This window comes from Panthera onca, chromosome C1, assembly GCF_046562875.1.
Source record: "Panthera onca isolate mPanOnc1 chromosome C1, mPanOnc1 haplotype 2, whole genome shotgun sequence".
Taxonomy (NCBI): domain Eukaryota; kingdom Metazoa; phylum Chordata; class Mammalia; order Carnivora; family Felidae; genus Panthera; species Panthera onca.
The window spans coordinates 158,248,005-158,264,695 of record NC_138346.1 but is presented as its reverse complement, the minus strand read 5'-3'; the positions used below and the strand labels follow the sequence as shown (position 1 = coordinate 158,264,695).

The following is a 16,691-nucleotide window of genomic DNA, read 5'->3' as shown; positions in this document are numbered from 1 at the left end:
TTTCTCATGCATTTATGTATTCATTTGTTCATGATTAGTTAATTTATTCAACACTTGATTTTCCAGAGTGTACTGAGTACTAGATATACAGAGATGAAAGTTACAGTCCTTCATATCAAGATGCTTATCATAGTCTAGTAAGGAAAATGGATAAATAATTCAATAATACAACACAAAATGATAATTGCTAGGATAGAAACATTCTTGTGTGCTATAAAAGCGCTGAAGGGGAGCGCTTTACCTGGAATAACAATTATTTATAGGTTATCCTGGAGCTAAGATTTGAAGGATTAGTGGGTATTTATCAATGAAAAGATTGGAAGGAATGTTTCATTTATATGCATAAAGCAACACTGGAGGATTATCATACCTGAACTAACTGTATAAAATGAATGTTTTGTGTTTGATAAGTTCTCTGGTTGAAGTGTGTTTAGAAGTCCTAAATACCTCCCTTGTAGTAATTCCCAAGGAGCTCCAGGAGAACCATTTGAAAATCACTAGACCAACCAGTTCATCTCCAAAGCTTCACTGAGTCTGGAAATGCCAAGATTTTGTGATTTAAAAAAACAGTGTGGTGTAGTAGAGAGTAGTATATTAGAAATTAAAGAGTGGGTTTTTGCTGTAACTCTGCCAGTGATACTGAATATATGCTTCTAAGTTCTGTATGTAAATGTGCACATGGGAATCATCTCCAGATCAGTATTGCCCTGGACATCTCATCTTTTTCACACATACTTCCAATATGTATCTCAATTTGAACTCCTAAACTACTTCTCCTTCTGCATTCCCTACCTTGCTTATTGGTACTCACTTTCCCAAAACTATTGCATGCATCTTTTTCACATTGATTTGTATGCTCTTGCCCTCCCTTTTCAATTCTGGGACAAGTCTTGCTCATCGTATAAGACTCTAATAAACTCTTGTGAAGATTTCTTTGATGACCTAACCTTCCTCTTTATGTGACACTTTGTATATTCCTCCATTAAGCCCATATCATTTTGGACAACTTGTTTATTGTCTCTAATCTTTCATTTTCTCATCTTCAAAATAAATAGGTAAGCAAGATGAGCAAAAAAATCAAATCTTCACAAAGGCAACAATTTTTTGTCTGGTTAATCCACTATTATATCCCAAAATTCCTATAATCTTACCCTAGAGTAGACATTTAAATATTTATTAATTGATTTTTTACTATTATTCAGAAATATATATATATATATATATATATATATATATATATATATATATATAATTAAATTTATTTGGTGGTTTCTGGATCTAACAAGACTTTTAGTGAGGCACAATTATTTCCATTTTTCAAAGACAATCTGATTTATTCATCTTGCTCTTTTTTTAAATCTTTTTTGATGAAATATAATTGATATATAACATCATATTAGTTTCAGGTCTACAAAATAATTATTCAATATTTGTATACATTGTGAAATGAATATCACAATAAGTCTAGTTACCATCTGTCCTCATGAAAAGTTATAAAAATTTTTTTCTTGTGATGAGAACTTTGAAGATCTACTCTCAGCAACTTTCAAACATGTGATAAAATATTATTGACTATAGTAATCATGTTATAAGTTACATTGCCATGAGTTATTTATTTTAAGCTGGAAGTTTATACTTCTTGACCCCCTTACCCATTCCACCTACCCCTAACCCCTCTTCACTCTAGCAACCATCAACCTGTTCTGTGTCTATAAGTTTTGTTTGCATGTTTGATTTGTTTTTTAGATTCTGTATTTAAGTGAAATCATATGGTATTTGTCTTTCTCTAACTTATTTCACTTAGCATAATACCCTCAAGATCATTCCATGTTGTTGCAAATGGCAAGATTTCATTCTTTTTTATGTCTGAGTCATATTTCAATGTGTGTGTGTGTATCACATCTTTTTTTTTAATTTTAGTTAATTAATATACAGTGGACTACTGGCCCCTTAGCAGTAGAATTCAGTAATTCATCACTTACATACAGCATCCAGTGCTCATCATCACAGCAAGTGTCCTCCTTAGTACCCATCACCCATCTAGCCCATCTCCCACCCACTTCCCTCTGTCAACCCATAGTTTGTTCTCTGTCATTAAGAATCTCTTGTGGTTTATTTCCCTCTCTTCTCTTCTCCCCAACTTCCCTTATGTTCATCTGTTTTGTTTCTTAAATTCCACATATAAGTGAAATCATGTGGTATTTATCTTTCTCTGATTGACTTATTTCACTTAGCATAACTAGCTCCATCCACATCATTGCAAATGGCAAGATTTCATTCTTTTTGATGGATGAGTAATATTCCATTATCTATCTATGTATCTATATTTTCTATATCTATGTATCTATATATCTGTATATCTATTTCTCATCTTCTTTATCCATTCATCAATTGATGGACATTTGGGCTCTCTCCATAGTTTGGCTATTGTTGATAATGCTGCTATAAACATTGGGGTGCATGTACCCTTCAGATCTGTATTTTTGTATCCTTTGGGTAAATACCTAATGGTACAATTACTGGATCATAGGGTAGTTCTATTTTTAGTGTGCTTTTTGTTTGTTTGTTTTAAGTTTATTTATTTTTGAGAGAGAGAGAGAGAGAGAGACAGATGAGCAGGGGAGGGGCAGAGAGAGGGGAGAAAGAGAATTCCAAGCAGGATCCACACTGTCATCATGGACTGTGATATGGGGCTCATGACCTGAGCCAAATCAAGAATCAGATGCTCAACTGAGTCACCCAGGCACCCCTATTTTTAGTTTTTTGAGGGACCTCCATGCTATTCTCCAAAGTGTACCAGTTTGCATTTCTACCAACAGTGTAAGAGGGTTCCCCTTTCTCTGCATCCTCACCAACACCTGTTGTTTCTCGTGTTGTTAATTTTTGTCATTCTGACATGTGTGAGATGCTATCTCATGGTTTTGATTTGTGTTTCCCTGATGATGAGTGATGTTGAGCATCTTTTCATGTGTCTGTTAGCAATCTGGATGTCTTCTTTGGAAAAGTATCTATTCATATACTAACCCATTTCTTAACTGGGTTATTTGGTTTTTGGGTGTTGAGTTGTAAGTTCTTTATAGATTTGGGATACTAAGCCTTTATCAGATAAGTTATTTGCAAATATTTTCTCCCATTCCATAGGCTGCCTTTTAGTTTTGTTGATTGTTTCCTTCGCTATGCAGAAGCTTTTTATCTTAATGAAGTCCCAGTAGCCCAATAGTTCATGTTTGCTTTTATTTTCCTTGCCTTTGGCAATGTGTCTAGTAAGAAGTTGCTGTGACCAAGGTCAAAGAGGTCACTGCTGGTGTTCTCTAGTATTTTGATGGTTTCTTGTCTCACATTTAGGTCTTTCATCCATTTTGAATTTATTTTTCTGTATTCATTACTTACATACAGCATCCAGTGCTGAAAGTGTTCCACTTTCATTGTTCTACATGTCAGTGTCCAGTTTTCCCAACACCATTTGTTGAAGAGACTCTTTTTCTTTTGTATGTTATTTCGTGCTTTGTTGAAGATTAGGTGACTGTATAGCTGTGGGTCCATTTCTGGGTTTTCTATTATGTTCCATTGATCCACGTGTCTGTTTTTGTGCCAGTACCATACTCTCTTGATGACTACAGCTTTGTAATATAGCTTGAAATCTGGAATCCTGAAGCCTCCAGTTTTGTTTTTCTTTTTCAGGATTGCTTTGGCTTCAGGGTCTTTTGAATACATCTCCTTTATCCATTCATCCATCGATAGACATTATGTTGTTTCTATATGTTGGCTATTGTAAATAATGCTGTCATGAACAAAGGGGTGCATGTATCTTTTTGAATTTGGGTTTTTGTTTTTGTTTTGTTTTGTTTTGTTTTTTTCAGGTAAATACCCAGAAGTAGAATTGCTGGCTCATATGGCAGTTCTATTTTTAATTTTTTCAGGAACCTCCATATTGTTTTCCATAGTGGTTGCACCAATTTTCATTCCCACCAATACTGCATAAGAGGTTTCCTTTTCTTTATATCCTTGACAACACTTGTTAATTTTTGTCTTTTTGATAACAGCCATTCTGACAGGTGTGAAATGATATCTCATAGTTTTGATTTGCATTTCCCTGATTACTGATGTTGAGCATCTTTTCATGTGCCTGTTAGTCATCTGTATATCTTTCGAAAAATGTTTCTTCAGATCCTTTTCCCATTTAAAAAAATTTTTTAATGTTTATTATTATTTTTTTTAACTGGGAGAGAGAGAGAGAGTGCAAGCAGGGGAGGGGCAGAGAGAGGGAAACACCGAATCCCAAGCAGACTCCAGGCTTTGAGCTGTCAGCACAGAGCCTGACCCAGGGCTTGAATGAGCTGTGAGATCATGACCTGAACTGAAGTCGGATACTTAACTGACTGAACCTCCCAGGTGCCCAATCCTTTACTTCTTTTTAATACAATTTTTAAAAATTGAGTTGAATGAGTTCTTTATATATTTTGGATAATAACCCCTTATCAGATATATCATTTGCAAGTATTTTTTCCTATTCAGTGGGTTACCTTTTTGTTTTGTTGATGATTTGCTTCACTATGCAGAAGCTTTTTAGCTTACTTTTGCTTTTGTTGATATTGTCTTTGGAGTCAGATTGTAAAAAATATTGCCAAGAATAATGTCAAGGAAATTACTGCCTGTGTTTTCTTCTAGGAGTTTTGTGGTTTCTGGTCTTACATTCAGGTTTTTAGTCAATTTTGAGTTAATTTTTGTGTGTGGTGTAAGACAGTGGTCCAGTTTCATTCTTTTGTGTCTGACCAGTTTTTCCAACATCATTTATTGAAGACACTATCATTTCCCATTATATAGTCTTGTCTCCTTTTTCATAAAATTAATTAACTATATATGCATGGGTTTATTTCTGGGCTCTCTCTTTTGTTCCATTGATGTATGTGTCTGTTTTTATGATAATGCCATACTGTTGTGATGTGATTATTATCTTTTTAATAATAGTTTGAAATCTGGGAGCATGATGCATCCAGTTTTTTTTTTTTCTTTTTCAAGGCCACTTTCACTATTCAAGATCTTTTCTGGTTCAATACAAATTTTAGAGTTGTTCTAATTCTGTGAAAAATGATATTCAAATTTTGATAGAGATCATATTGAATCTGTAGATTACCATATGAACATTTTGATAATATTGATTCTTCCAATCCATAAGCACAGAGTATCTTTCTACTTATTTGTATCTTGTTCAGTTTCTTTCATCAGTGTCTTATAATTTTCAGAGTACAGATCTTTCACCACCTTGGTTAAATTTATTTCTAGGTATTTTATTCTTTTTGAAGCAGTTGTAAATGAGATTGTTTTCTTAATTTGTTTTGCTGATGGTTCATTGTCAGTATTTAAAACCACAACAGATTTTTGTGTATTGATTTTATACATGGCAACTTTACTGAGTTTATTAGTTTTAACTACTTTGGTGGAATCTTTAGGGCTTTGTAAATGAAAATCATGTCATCTACATATAGTGACAGTTTTACTTTTTCCTTTCCAATTTGGATGTCTTTTAATTAATTAATTAATTAATTAATTAACTTACCTACCTACCCACCTACCTACCTAATTCTTCTGTCTACGACTTTTAATACCATGTTGACTAAAAGTGTTGAGAATGGGTATCCTTGTCTTGTTCCTTATCTAAAAGGAAAAGCTTTCAGCTTTTCAGCATTGAGTATGATGTTAGTTGTAGGTTTGTCATATACAGTCTTTATGATGTTGAGGTACCTTCTGTCTATACCCACTGTGTTGGGTTTTTTAAATCATAAATGGATGTTCAGTTTTTCAAATGCTTTATCTTCATCTATTTAGATGATCATATAATTTTCATGCTTCATTTTGTTAATGAGATATTTTATGTTGATTGATTTGCAGGTATTGAACCATCTTTGCATCCCTGTAATAAATCCTACTTGATCATGATGTGTGATCCTTTTGATGTATTGCTGAATTTGGCTTACTAATATTTTATTGAGGATTTTTGCATCCATGTTCTTCAGAGATATTGGGCTGTTTTCTTTTATTATTTCTATTTCTATTATTTCAGTTTTTATTTTTATTTTCAGTGTCTGTGTCTGGTTTTGCCATTAGGGTAGTTCTGGCCTTGTAAAATGAGTTTGGAAGTGTTCCCTCATTTTCAGTTTTTGGAAGGGTTTGAGAAGGATAGGTATCTAATCTTCTTTGAATATTTAGTAGAACTCAAGTAAAGCTTCTGGTCCTGGACTTCTGTTTGTTGGGAGGTTTGTGATTATTGATTCAATCTGCATACTAGTATTTGGTTTATTCAGGCTTTCTATTTCTTTATGATTCAGTCTTGGAAGACAGTTTCTAGGAATTTATCCATTTCTTTTAGGTTGTTGACTGTTGATGTGTAATTGTTCATAACTATCTCTTATGATCCTTTGTATTTCTTTGGTGTCAGTTGTAATTTTTCTTTCATTTCTGACTTTTTTATTTGGACTCTTTCTTGATGAATCTGACTAAAGTTTTGTCAGTTTTGTTTATCTTTTCAACGAACCAGTTCTTAGTTTCATTGATCTTTTTTTGTTTTATTTTTAGTTTTTATTTCATTTATTTTTTGCTCTGATATTATGTCCTTCTCATAGCTTTGAGCTTTGTTTTTCTTTTTCTAGTTCCTTTTGGTGTAAAGTTAGTTTATTTGAGATTTGTCTTGTTTTTTGTTTTTGGTTTTGGTTTTTTTTGAAGTAGGCCTGTATCACTATAATCTTCCCAATTCGAACTGCTTTTGCTGCATTTCATTGATTTTGGTAAGTTGTATTTCTATTTTCATTTATCTCAAGGTGTTAAAAAAATTCTTTTAATGTTTATTTGTTTTTGAGAGAGAGAGAAAGCATGAGCAGTGGAGGGACAGAGAGAGACTCCAGGCAGGCTCCAGCAGCACAGAGCAGCACAGAGCCCTACACGGGGCTAGAACTCCTGAGCCATGAAATCGTGACCTGAGCTGAAGTCAGATGCTTAACCAACTGAGCCACCCAAGCGCCTTTCTCAAGGTATTTTTTGATTTCTCCTTTCATTTCTTTGTTGACACATTGGTTGTTCAGCAGCATTTTTTTTTTAAGTTTTATTTGAAAGAGAGCTCATGAGCATGGTGGAGGGGCAGAGAGAGAGGGAGAGAGAATCCCAAGCAGTCTCTGCACTTGTAGCACAGAACCTGATGTGGGGCCTGAAAGGTGAGATCATGAAAGGTGATATCATGACCTGAGCTGAAGTCAGACAATTAGCCAACTGAGCCCCCCTGGCACTCCAGTAGTACATTTTCAAATTTCCACATATTTGTGATTTTTCCAATGTTCTTCTTATAATTTATTTATAGTGTCATATCATTATAGTTGGAAAAGATGCTTGATATAATTTCAGTCTTCTTGGATTTATTGTGATTTGTTTTGTGACCTAACATAATCTATCCTGGAGAATATTCCATGTGTACTTGGGAAGAATGTATATTTTCTTGCTTTTGTATACAGTGTTCTGTGTGTGTGTGTGTGTGTGTGTGTGTGTGTGTGTGTGTGTAGTCCATATGGTGTAATGTGTCACTTAAGGTTGATGTTTTCTTATTGATTTTGTGTCTGAATGGTCAATCCATTGATGTAAATAGGGTCCCTTTCTATTGTTTTACTGCTGTCAATTTTTTATATATGTTTTAAGTTTAGATCTCTTATGTTGAGTGCATAAATATTTACAAATGTTAGATCTTCTTTTTGGATTGGCCCCTTTATTTTTATTTAATGCTCATTTTTGTCTGTTTTAAAGTCTATTTTATCTGATATAAGTACAGCTACCCTAACTCTTTTGTGGGGGAGGGTTTCCATTTGCATGAAACATTTTATTCCATCCCTTACTTTCAGTCTGTGTGTGTCCTTATACATGAAATGAGTTTCTTGTAGACAGTAAGGTAGAGGGATAGTGCAAAGATGGTTGGTACCTATTTGTGCTGGCACTAGCAAAGTAGATGGTGAATGCTGAAAAGATGCCCGCTGGTACCTTTGCTCTTGGAGAGTCTCAACAGGTTTCTGCCCCTCTGGCAGATAACTTAAGGTTAGCAAATGAATCTCCTTCACATATGCTCTAGGCATTTTTCAATCTGCAACTTTTGTACTTGGTCCCAAAGTGAATGAGTCTGCTTGTGAGTCTGCTAAGAGTGGAATCTCCATTCCCTACAGCCCTATTTCTTCTGGACATAAATCCTGCTGGTTTCAAAGCCAGATATGTTGGGAGTTCATCTCTCCAATGCAAGTCTCAAGGGTTGGAGTGTCTGATGTGGGGCACAAACCCCTTTCTCTTTACAGAGAAGCTGTGTTATTTGTGAGATCCCTCTCGACTCTTCCAGTCTGTAAGTCAACGTGTTGGGGGTGGGGTTTTGGCAAGACAATGTCTCTGCTTCTTTTACCCATCTAAATGTGGCCTGTTAATCTTTCGTTGTGGAGGATCTGTTTGGCTAAGTTTTGGGGTTTTTTTTTCGTTTTTTGTTTTCAGGGGGAATTGTTGCATATGTAGCTGTAGATTATGTTGTATCCACTGGAGGAGATAGTTTAGGATTCTCCTACACTGTCATCTTGAACCACCTCTGATCTTGCTCACTCTTAAGATATTTGACTAAGAATCTTGTAAGTATAGGAATTCAGGGGATTTACAGGACAAAGATAGCACAAGTGGTCCTGGTTAAGATTTAGAGATATTAGTTGATTTTAAGTCATTAATATTGATACTACCTTTAGAAGATATTTTAGACCACAAATGTTGAAAACATAACTAAAACTCAAATAGGTTTAAAATGAGATTTAAAAGTCTAATCTGTACCCAAATGACATGATTAATCCTCATGTTTAAAGAGCATGTTACTATAAACCAAAATTTGCTTAATCTGTACTGACAGTTAATTATGGCAATACTTATATGGATGGAGTAAGGCGAGCACAGCAAGAATTAGTTTTTAAATGTGAAGTTAATGAACTGAACCCTCTGTGTCTGAAAACCTGTCATATATGCTTATTAAATGGGGCATAATATTTCCATATAGACATGCAGAGAATGATTCAGTTTTGTAGCTATACTAATTATTTCTACTTTTTCCTACTCCTTCTCCTTTAGTTTTTAGCCACTAAATTTAAGAGATGCTTCTCTATAATAATCTTATTTCTGATATTTAGCACAGTTGACTTTCTTGGAGCTACGTTTTGTCCTAACTTAGTAAGGCTGTTTTCACCAAGCTATCCACCTGCCTCTTTGGCTATTCCTTGTCAATGATCTTTTACTGGTTTCTCTTTCTTTCCACTTAACATAAGTAAAGAAGATATGGCCTTTTGACTAATTCATTTGATTTATGTTCTTAGGCAATTTCATCCATGACCATAACTTTAATTACTGTCTATTAACTTATTCAACAAATATTTATTGAATGCATATTGTATGCCAAATACTGTTTGAGGTGCTCGGGATATGTGAATGAAAATAATAAAGATGCCTACTTTCCTGCTTGTATTGTAGTGAGAGAAAACAGACAATACAGAATAGACATCGCAGAAAAGCAAATTTTATAATATGTTAGAAGACTTGATAAGAAAAAAAGTAGAGCAGTGTAGGAATTGTGAAAGTGCTGGAGGGTGTACTGAGGGTATTTTCCAATTTTAAAATAGGATGATAGGAGAGGGAATTACTGAGAGATGACATTTGGATGAAGAATAAGGAGATCAAGAAATTGACCACTTGGATATTTAAGGACCCTAAGGCAGGTGAGTGTTCCTGGAGTGGTGAGGGAAGAGTAAGGGAGCCAGTGTGGCTGAAAGAGTGACAAGGCTGAGGAGTAGTAGGAAACAAGAACAGAGATAATGGGATGCCACATCATGTAGAGCCTTGTAGATCACTGAAAGGACTTCATCTTTTACTCTAAGTGGAATGGAGGAGCCATTGGAGATTTTGAGTAGAAAAGCAATGTGATCTTATATTTGTTGAGAATTTATTCTGAGATATGAGGAGGAAAATTACTTGGTGCCAGCCAATAACAGTAGAAATAGTCAGATTCTGTATACTGTTTGAAGGTAGAACCAACAGATATCCTGACATACAAGATGTGGAATGTAAAAGAAAGAGACTGAAGCATGACACTATCTAATCACCTACTGCTTATCTGTACCTGGATATCTCTTAGGTAATGCAAACTCCTATGTCCCAACCTGGCTTTTTAGATCCTTTGTAATAATCTTGACAGGTTTGTGGTATGACCATTGTGGTAGACTGAATAATGCCTCTCAAAATGGCAAAATGGATTTTGCAGATGTAATTAAGATAAGGATCTTGAGGGGTGCTAGGGTGGCTCAGTTGGTTAAGCCTCCAACTCTTGATTTCAGCTCAGGTCATAATCTAATAGTCTGTGAGACTGAGCCCTGCATTGGGCTCTGCATTGAGAGTAGAGCCTGCTTGGAATTCTCTCTCTCTCTCTCTCTCTCTCTGTCTCTCTCTCTCTCTCTCTGTCTCTCTCTCTCTCTCTCTGTCTCTCTCTTTCTGCCCCTCCCCCCCCATCAAAATAAATAAATAAACATTAAAAAAAAGATGGTAGATAATGCAGGTGGACCCAATGAAATCACAGGGGTCCTTACAAGAAGTGTCAGAGAACAGTAGAAGCAGAGCCAGTGAAGGAGTTATGACTCTACAGTGCTGACTTTGAAGATGGAGGAAGAGGCCATGAACCAAGGAATTCAGGCAGCCTCTAGAAGCTCGGTAGGGAACAGATTCTCCTGAAGAGCCACTAGAAAGATTTTAGCCCAGTAACCTCATTTTGGGCTTCTGACCTCCAGAACTATAAAAGAATACATTTGTATCATCTTAAGCCACTGTGTTTGTAGCAATTTTATTACAACAGTAAGAGAAAACTAATACAAACATCAACCAGTCTTAAAATTTAGAAATCTGAAATTAACACTTCTCTCTTTTTGATGCTTCTTTTCTAATTACAATGTTTTGTTATTCAACTTAAATTATTAAGTTGAATTATTTCTTCTTTCCCCTACTGCTATTTAGTTTAACTTCTTATTATGTTTTACCTGTACTGTTATGGTATCAAAGCATAGCCAGGAGTTGGAGAAGATGGTGGCAGAGCAGAATTAGTTCTTTCCCCCAAACTATTATATACACATGTAAGCTAAGTTAGCATGGGGTGCCCATTATGCAAATTCAGTTTCAAGCAACTTCTCTAACCATCTACACCTTTTTGATAAGATTACTTTCCCCAACCCTTTTTATATAGAAGGCCTGGAACTGCCATTGTGCCAGAGTATTTGAGCAGCCTTCTGACTGGTCTCCTTGCCTCTAGCCCCTTCCTACAGTCTAGTCTTCAAATGGGAGCTGATGAATCTTTTCATACTACAAGTCTGACCTTCACTAGTTAGGCATCACTCATGGTGTAAATTTCAAATTCCTTAGTATGGCCTACAAAGTCCTGCAAGCTTTCACTTCTAGGCTTCATATCCCACTACTACCTGATTTCCTATCTCACCTTCTAGCAATTGTCCATAATCACTGGATGCAACGTGTTGTTTGTGTCTCCTTTGGTTTTAGTCATCCTGCCTCTGCCTAGATTACAATTCTTCAAGGGAAAAGAACAGAAAATTCCCTTTCATTTTTTAAAAACCAATTTAAGATATCCTACCTTCTAGATAGCCTTGTATCTACTCCTCCACAGTAGTGTTTAACAACTTGTTTCTCTGTTCTCTCCACCCGCACATGCTTTTGTGTTTGCATTTATGGTATAATTACAATATTTATTGTTCACTTACTAGTCTGTGAGCTCTCCAAAATCAGGATATATGGCTATTTTATTTTTGTATTCCCATCAAATAACACAGGTGCTTGGCACTTAGAAAATTCTTAATAAATGATTATTGTTATTTTAACTGAATGACATCATCTCTCTTTAATCACTTGTAGACTGTCATACAGTGGCATTTAGATTAATATTGCAGGTTTGTTGTAAAAATGAACAAACTTAAGTTCCTTTCCCTCATTAGTTCTATCTCCTCCCCTTCAAGGACTTATTAGACACTTCATTATTATAATAAGAAAATTATCATATTGGAGTGTATGCAGAGGAGGGTGACCAAAAAATGATGCTGCTTTAGGAATAAAGAACAACAGATAATAGGAAACTTAAGATATTCATTTTGGGGACATATTAGCTGTGTTCAAATATCTGAGAGATCTTCATGTAGGAGAGAAATAGACTTTGTTCTATATAGTTCTGGGGGCAGAACTGGAGAAATGGAGACAGATTGCAATGCACAATGAGGAAGAAATATCTAATAACGTTGCATAAAAAGTTCACTTTTTCATTCAACAAAATCTTGATTGAGCACTTTCTGTGTATGTACATAGTTCTTGGCACTGAGGATTCAATGTTGAGGAAGTAGTTGAGATTTTTTCCTCTCATGGAGCTTACTTTTTTTTTTAAATTTTTAATGTTTACTTATTTTTGAGAGAGAAAGAGACAGAATGTGAGTGGAGGAGGGGCAGAGGGAGAGGGAGACACAGAATCTGAAGTAGGCTCCAGGCTCTGAGCTGTCAGCACAGAGCCCAATGCAGGGCTCAAACCCGTAAATCATGAGATCACAGACCTGAGCCAAATGCTTAACTGACTGAGCCACCCAGGCACCCTTCATGGAGCTTACTTTTAATGACAGTGGACAGTGAACAAATCAGTGGGGGTGTGTGGGGGGGGAACCAGCAGCAGCATATGAGCATACAGTGATCGATGTTGTGTAAAGAATTAAATAGTGTTATGATATTTGAATGAGTGGCTTCTTTAGAAGGTGTGACCACCTGTCTGAAGAGATGACATTTATACTGTGTTCCAGCTGATAAAAAGGAACTAACCATTGGAAGAACTGAGTGAAGAAATTTCCAGGCAGAGGAAACAGTTTTTTTTTTTTTTTTCAATTTTAGTTTTTTAAATTTGAGCATAATTGACATACAATGTTACATTAGTTTCACGTGTACATCACAGTAACTCAACAAGTTTATGCATTTTATGGTATGCTCACCACAAATGTAGCTACCATCTATCACCATACAATGCTATTACAGTATCATTAACTATATTCTATATGCTGTGCCTTTTATTCCTGCGACTTATTCATCCCATAACTGGAAGCTTGTATCTCCCAGTCCCCTTCACCCATATGACCCATCCCCCTATGCACTTCCCTCTGGCAACCATCAGTTTGTTCCCTGTATTTATGGGTATTTTTCTGTTTTTCTTTATTCATTTGTTTTGCTAATTAGATTCCACATATGAGTGAAATCATATGATATTTTTCTTTCTCAGTCTGACTTCTTTCACTTGGAGGTAAACAGTTACTACAGGGCCTTCAGACAGGAATGAAATTGAAGATATTCAAGAAACAAAAGGGTCTGTATGGCTGGATATAGTGCTCAAGGGGAAGCATGAGATTGGATTTGGTTGACATAGTGAGAGGTCAGATCATGTAGGGCTTTTAAACAATGGGTATTGAGTTTGAATTTTATTCCACTTGTAGTGGGAAAGTTTTGGAAGATTTTAAGCATAAGTGGTATGACATATTTCAGTTTTTATAAGGTTTCCACAGGGTTCTGAGTCAAGAATAGATTACAGAGTTTGAGAGGGAAGAGTGAAAGCTGAAAGACTTGAGCAGTCTATAGCAGTTGCCTAGGCAAGAGATGAATATGGCTTCACTTAGGTTAGAAATGGAGGAAATGAAAAGATGTTTAGCTAAGAGGGATATGTTTTAGAGACAGAGTCAAAAGTACTTGCTGATGTGTTGGTGAAAGAAGAAGAACCAAGAATAAATCCTGGATTTCTAACTTGAGCAACAGGATAGAACAATAGGGGCCATTAATCAAGTGGGGAATTCAGGAGAAGGAGCAGGTTGACAAGGGGAGAATGAGTTAGATCAATGTTCTGTTTTATTTCTGTTAAGTTTGAGGTGACTTGTGGAGATGTTGAATAGACAACTTCATATAGAAGGAGTCTGGAGCTCAGAGGAGAGGTCAGGGGTGAAGATAAAGACTGAAGAGTCATTCACATATACATATACATATACATATACATATACATATACATATACATAGTATTTAAGTCCTGGGGCTGGGTAAAATCTTTGAGGGAAAGGGTATACCTGGGAAAAAGAAGGGGCCCTGGGAAAACGGATGGTTTACCTCATGAAATAGTTAACTCACTACTACTAGAGTTGTTCAAGCAGAGATCATATGAGCATCACCCAGGGATGTTTGATATAGAGTTGCTGCCCAGGGTGAAGGTTTGCTAATGAATTCTTAGATCCCATCTGAATCTGAAATTTGACGATACTGAAAGATCCAGATGATGTCATGGTACATAGAATTGGCCAGTAATGTGTTTCACCTTGTGGATGCATCTAAGTTAGAATTTCTTGATTTTAAAACTGTCACTTAAGACACTTGTTAATGGCACTGTATCATATCCCACTGTGTGTGTTTCTTTCATTTTCCTTCCTCCCCTTTTGCCTTCTATTTAAAACACTTTGAAGTTTTTCTTCTCTTCTTCTGTTTTACTCTATTTTTCTTTCCCATGAGCCTACCAGGGATATACATAGGCATTACTTGGCCCAGCTAGGGACACTCAGTTTTAGAAGCTGCTGATCTTTGCTATAGCTAAATATAATGGTCCTTAAAGCAATCAAAAAATACTGTTTGGGGATTTTATTTATTGATATTCCAGACTGCAGCTATCAGATTATGTACTTGGGTGATCATTAAGGAAAGCAATCTAGTGATTCTCCAATACCATAGTGATACCCAATCAAGAGAACACCTCTGCTTCAGGCAGAATCTAAATTGGTTGAGTCTTTAACTGATCTTATCTGTCTTGTTTTTCACTGCATTCATACTCTATTCATTGTGCCTAGCTAGTAGAATGCCTTATGCATAGTAAGGTGGTAGATAAATAATTTATTGAATGAATGAACAAATGCGCATTTGTTCTAATCAAACTAGTACCAAAAACTGAAGAGTATATTGGAGTTAGTACAAACTGAGTAACTTTACAATACATATTATGGACTTTACAAAGAGGTCACATTGAATATTATATTCTATAAGATCCTCATTCATTAGCTAGATTGACATGTTCAGACTGAAAATTTGGTTCTCCGACAGACTTAATCAAGTATTTAACTTGCTTTGTGCTCAATTCTGGAGAATTTGGAGTCAAATTTATCAATGCTTAACATACAAATAGGGAATTATTATGTTATTAACTATTACTAAGTGAATGTGTGTGTGTGTATTCTGAATTATACTTTGAAAGTCATTTTTTATATGTACTAGATAGATACGCATTATCGGTATTCTCAAGAAGAGATCACAGTATTACCCCAAACAATGTCTTTGTTTAGTTAGAGAAATCTAAGTTGTCTAACATGCCATTACCTTGAGCACTAGCATGTATACTTTATAGAGCAGAACCACTAGTAATTTATTGGTACATAGTAATGTACATATAGGGGAACATTTATTGAACAAATAATGAGGAGTGTACAAATGGATGAGCAATCAAGTTAGGATTCCTTATCCTTATAGCCACCAGGCATATTTATTTTAGAAAAAAAAGAAGTAATCTTCCAAAGAGAAATTTTGTTCTTTTATGGTAAAAACATGAGATTATTACCTCCATATCAGTGCCAGGTTACAACTTCTATCTTGAACATAGTTCTTTGTTTTCTTGAGAAGCAGTTCCACAAAGTCAGGATTACCCTTCCTCGCAAAAACCCAGTACAGAATAGTATTCACACATATTTCAGTAAATTCAAGATTAAAATTCAGTTCAAAACGGTATCCTGATTTTTCCACAAATGCAATATAGTCTGAGAGTAGTATGTCAAACCCATCCAAGTCGACATACCTCAGAATTTTTGCCAGGGTTCTGTAAATCCTAGGTTCGTAACAGTGATATCCCCAGTGACCCAAAAACTGCAAGGATGGTCTTTTAACAATTTTGTCAATGAGATTGCAGAATATATTGCTTCTTGGACAAGAAGTCTTATGACATAATTTGGAAGATTTACTCATTGCTATTTAAGGCAACAGTATAGAAATCAAATCACAGGAGGTCATACTGTAATCCTTCAGTTACATATTTTGGTAATGTGGTAGGCTTTACTCCACAAACAGGAAGTGCCCTTTAAACTGTAGCCACAAAAATATCATATGAAATATTACCATAAGGTACTGGATGACATCACAATAGATGGTGATCTGTCATCCGCATAGGTCAGGAATTTGGTATAATATATGTAACTGGTGACATTTGAGAGGGACATACTGGATATACATGGCATATGTGGCAGCTAAGATATAATATTTTTAAGTCTAAAACTTTAGCTCAAGCCAGTATGTATGTTTATGAAGTGCTGAAAATACAGTCTATAAATTAGACAAAATAATAGTAATAACCAGGTTGATTATTCCTTTTAGGTTGTCATGTTTTGCATGAGTACTGCATTCTCATTTAAACCTCATAGGATGTTTTCCTTATTTTATAGTTGAAGAAACTGAGACTTAGGAAGGTTAAGAGACCTGCCAGAAGGCACTGTATTAATTCTCAGAGAGAAAAGCTGACATACAGTGTTAAACAAAATTCAGAAACTTTGTTT

General features: G+C 35.5%; 1 protein-coding gene across 2 annotated transcripts in view; it reads right to left on the bottom strand.

Annotated features, from left to right (window-relative positions):
• ASB17 (ankyrin repeat and SOCS box containing 17) overlaps positions 1–16,220 on the bottom strand; it is a 68,381-nt gene extending 52,161 nt beyond the window's left edge. For both annotated transcript variants that reach the window (XM_060622243.3, XM_060622242.3), the window contains exon 1: positions 15,707–16,220. In XM_060622243.3, the coding sequence (XP_060478226.1) occupies positions 15,707–16,107 (401 nt within the window). In that variant the 5' untranslated portion in view covers positions 16,108–16,220. The remainder of the gene's footprint in view (positions 1–15,706) is intronic.
• Between the last annotated feature and the right edge of the window lie 471 nt (positions 16,221–16,691).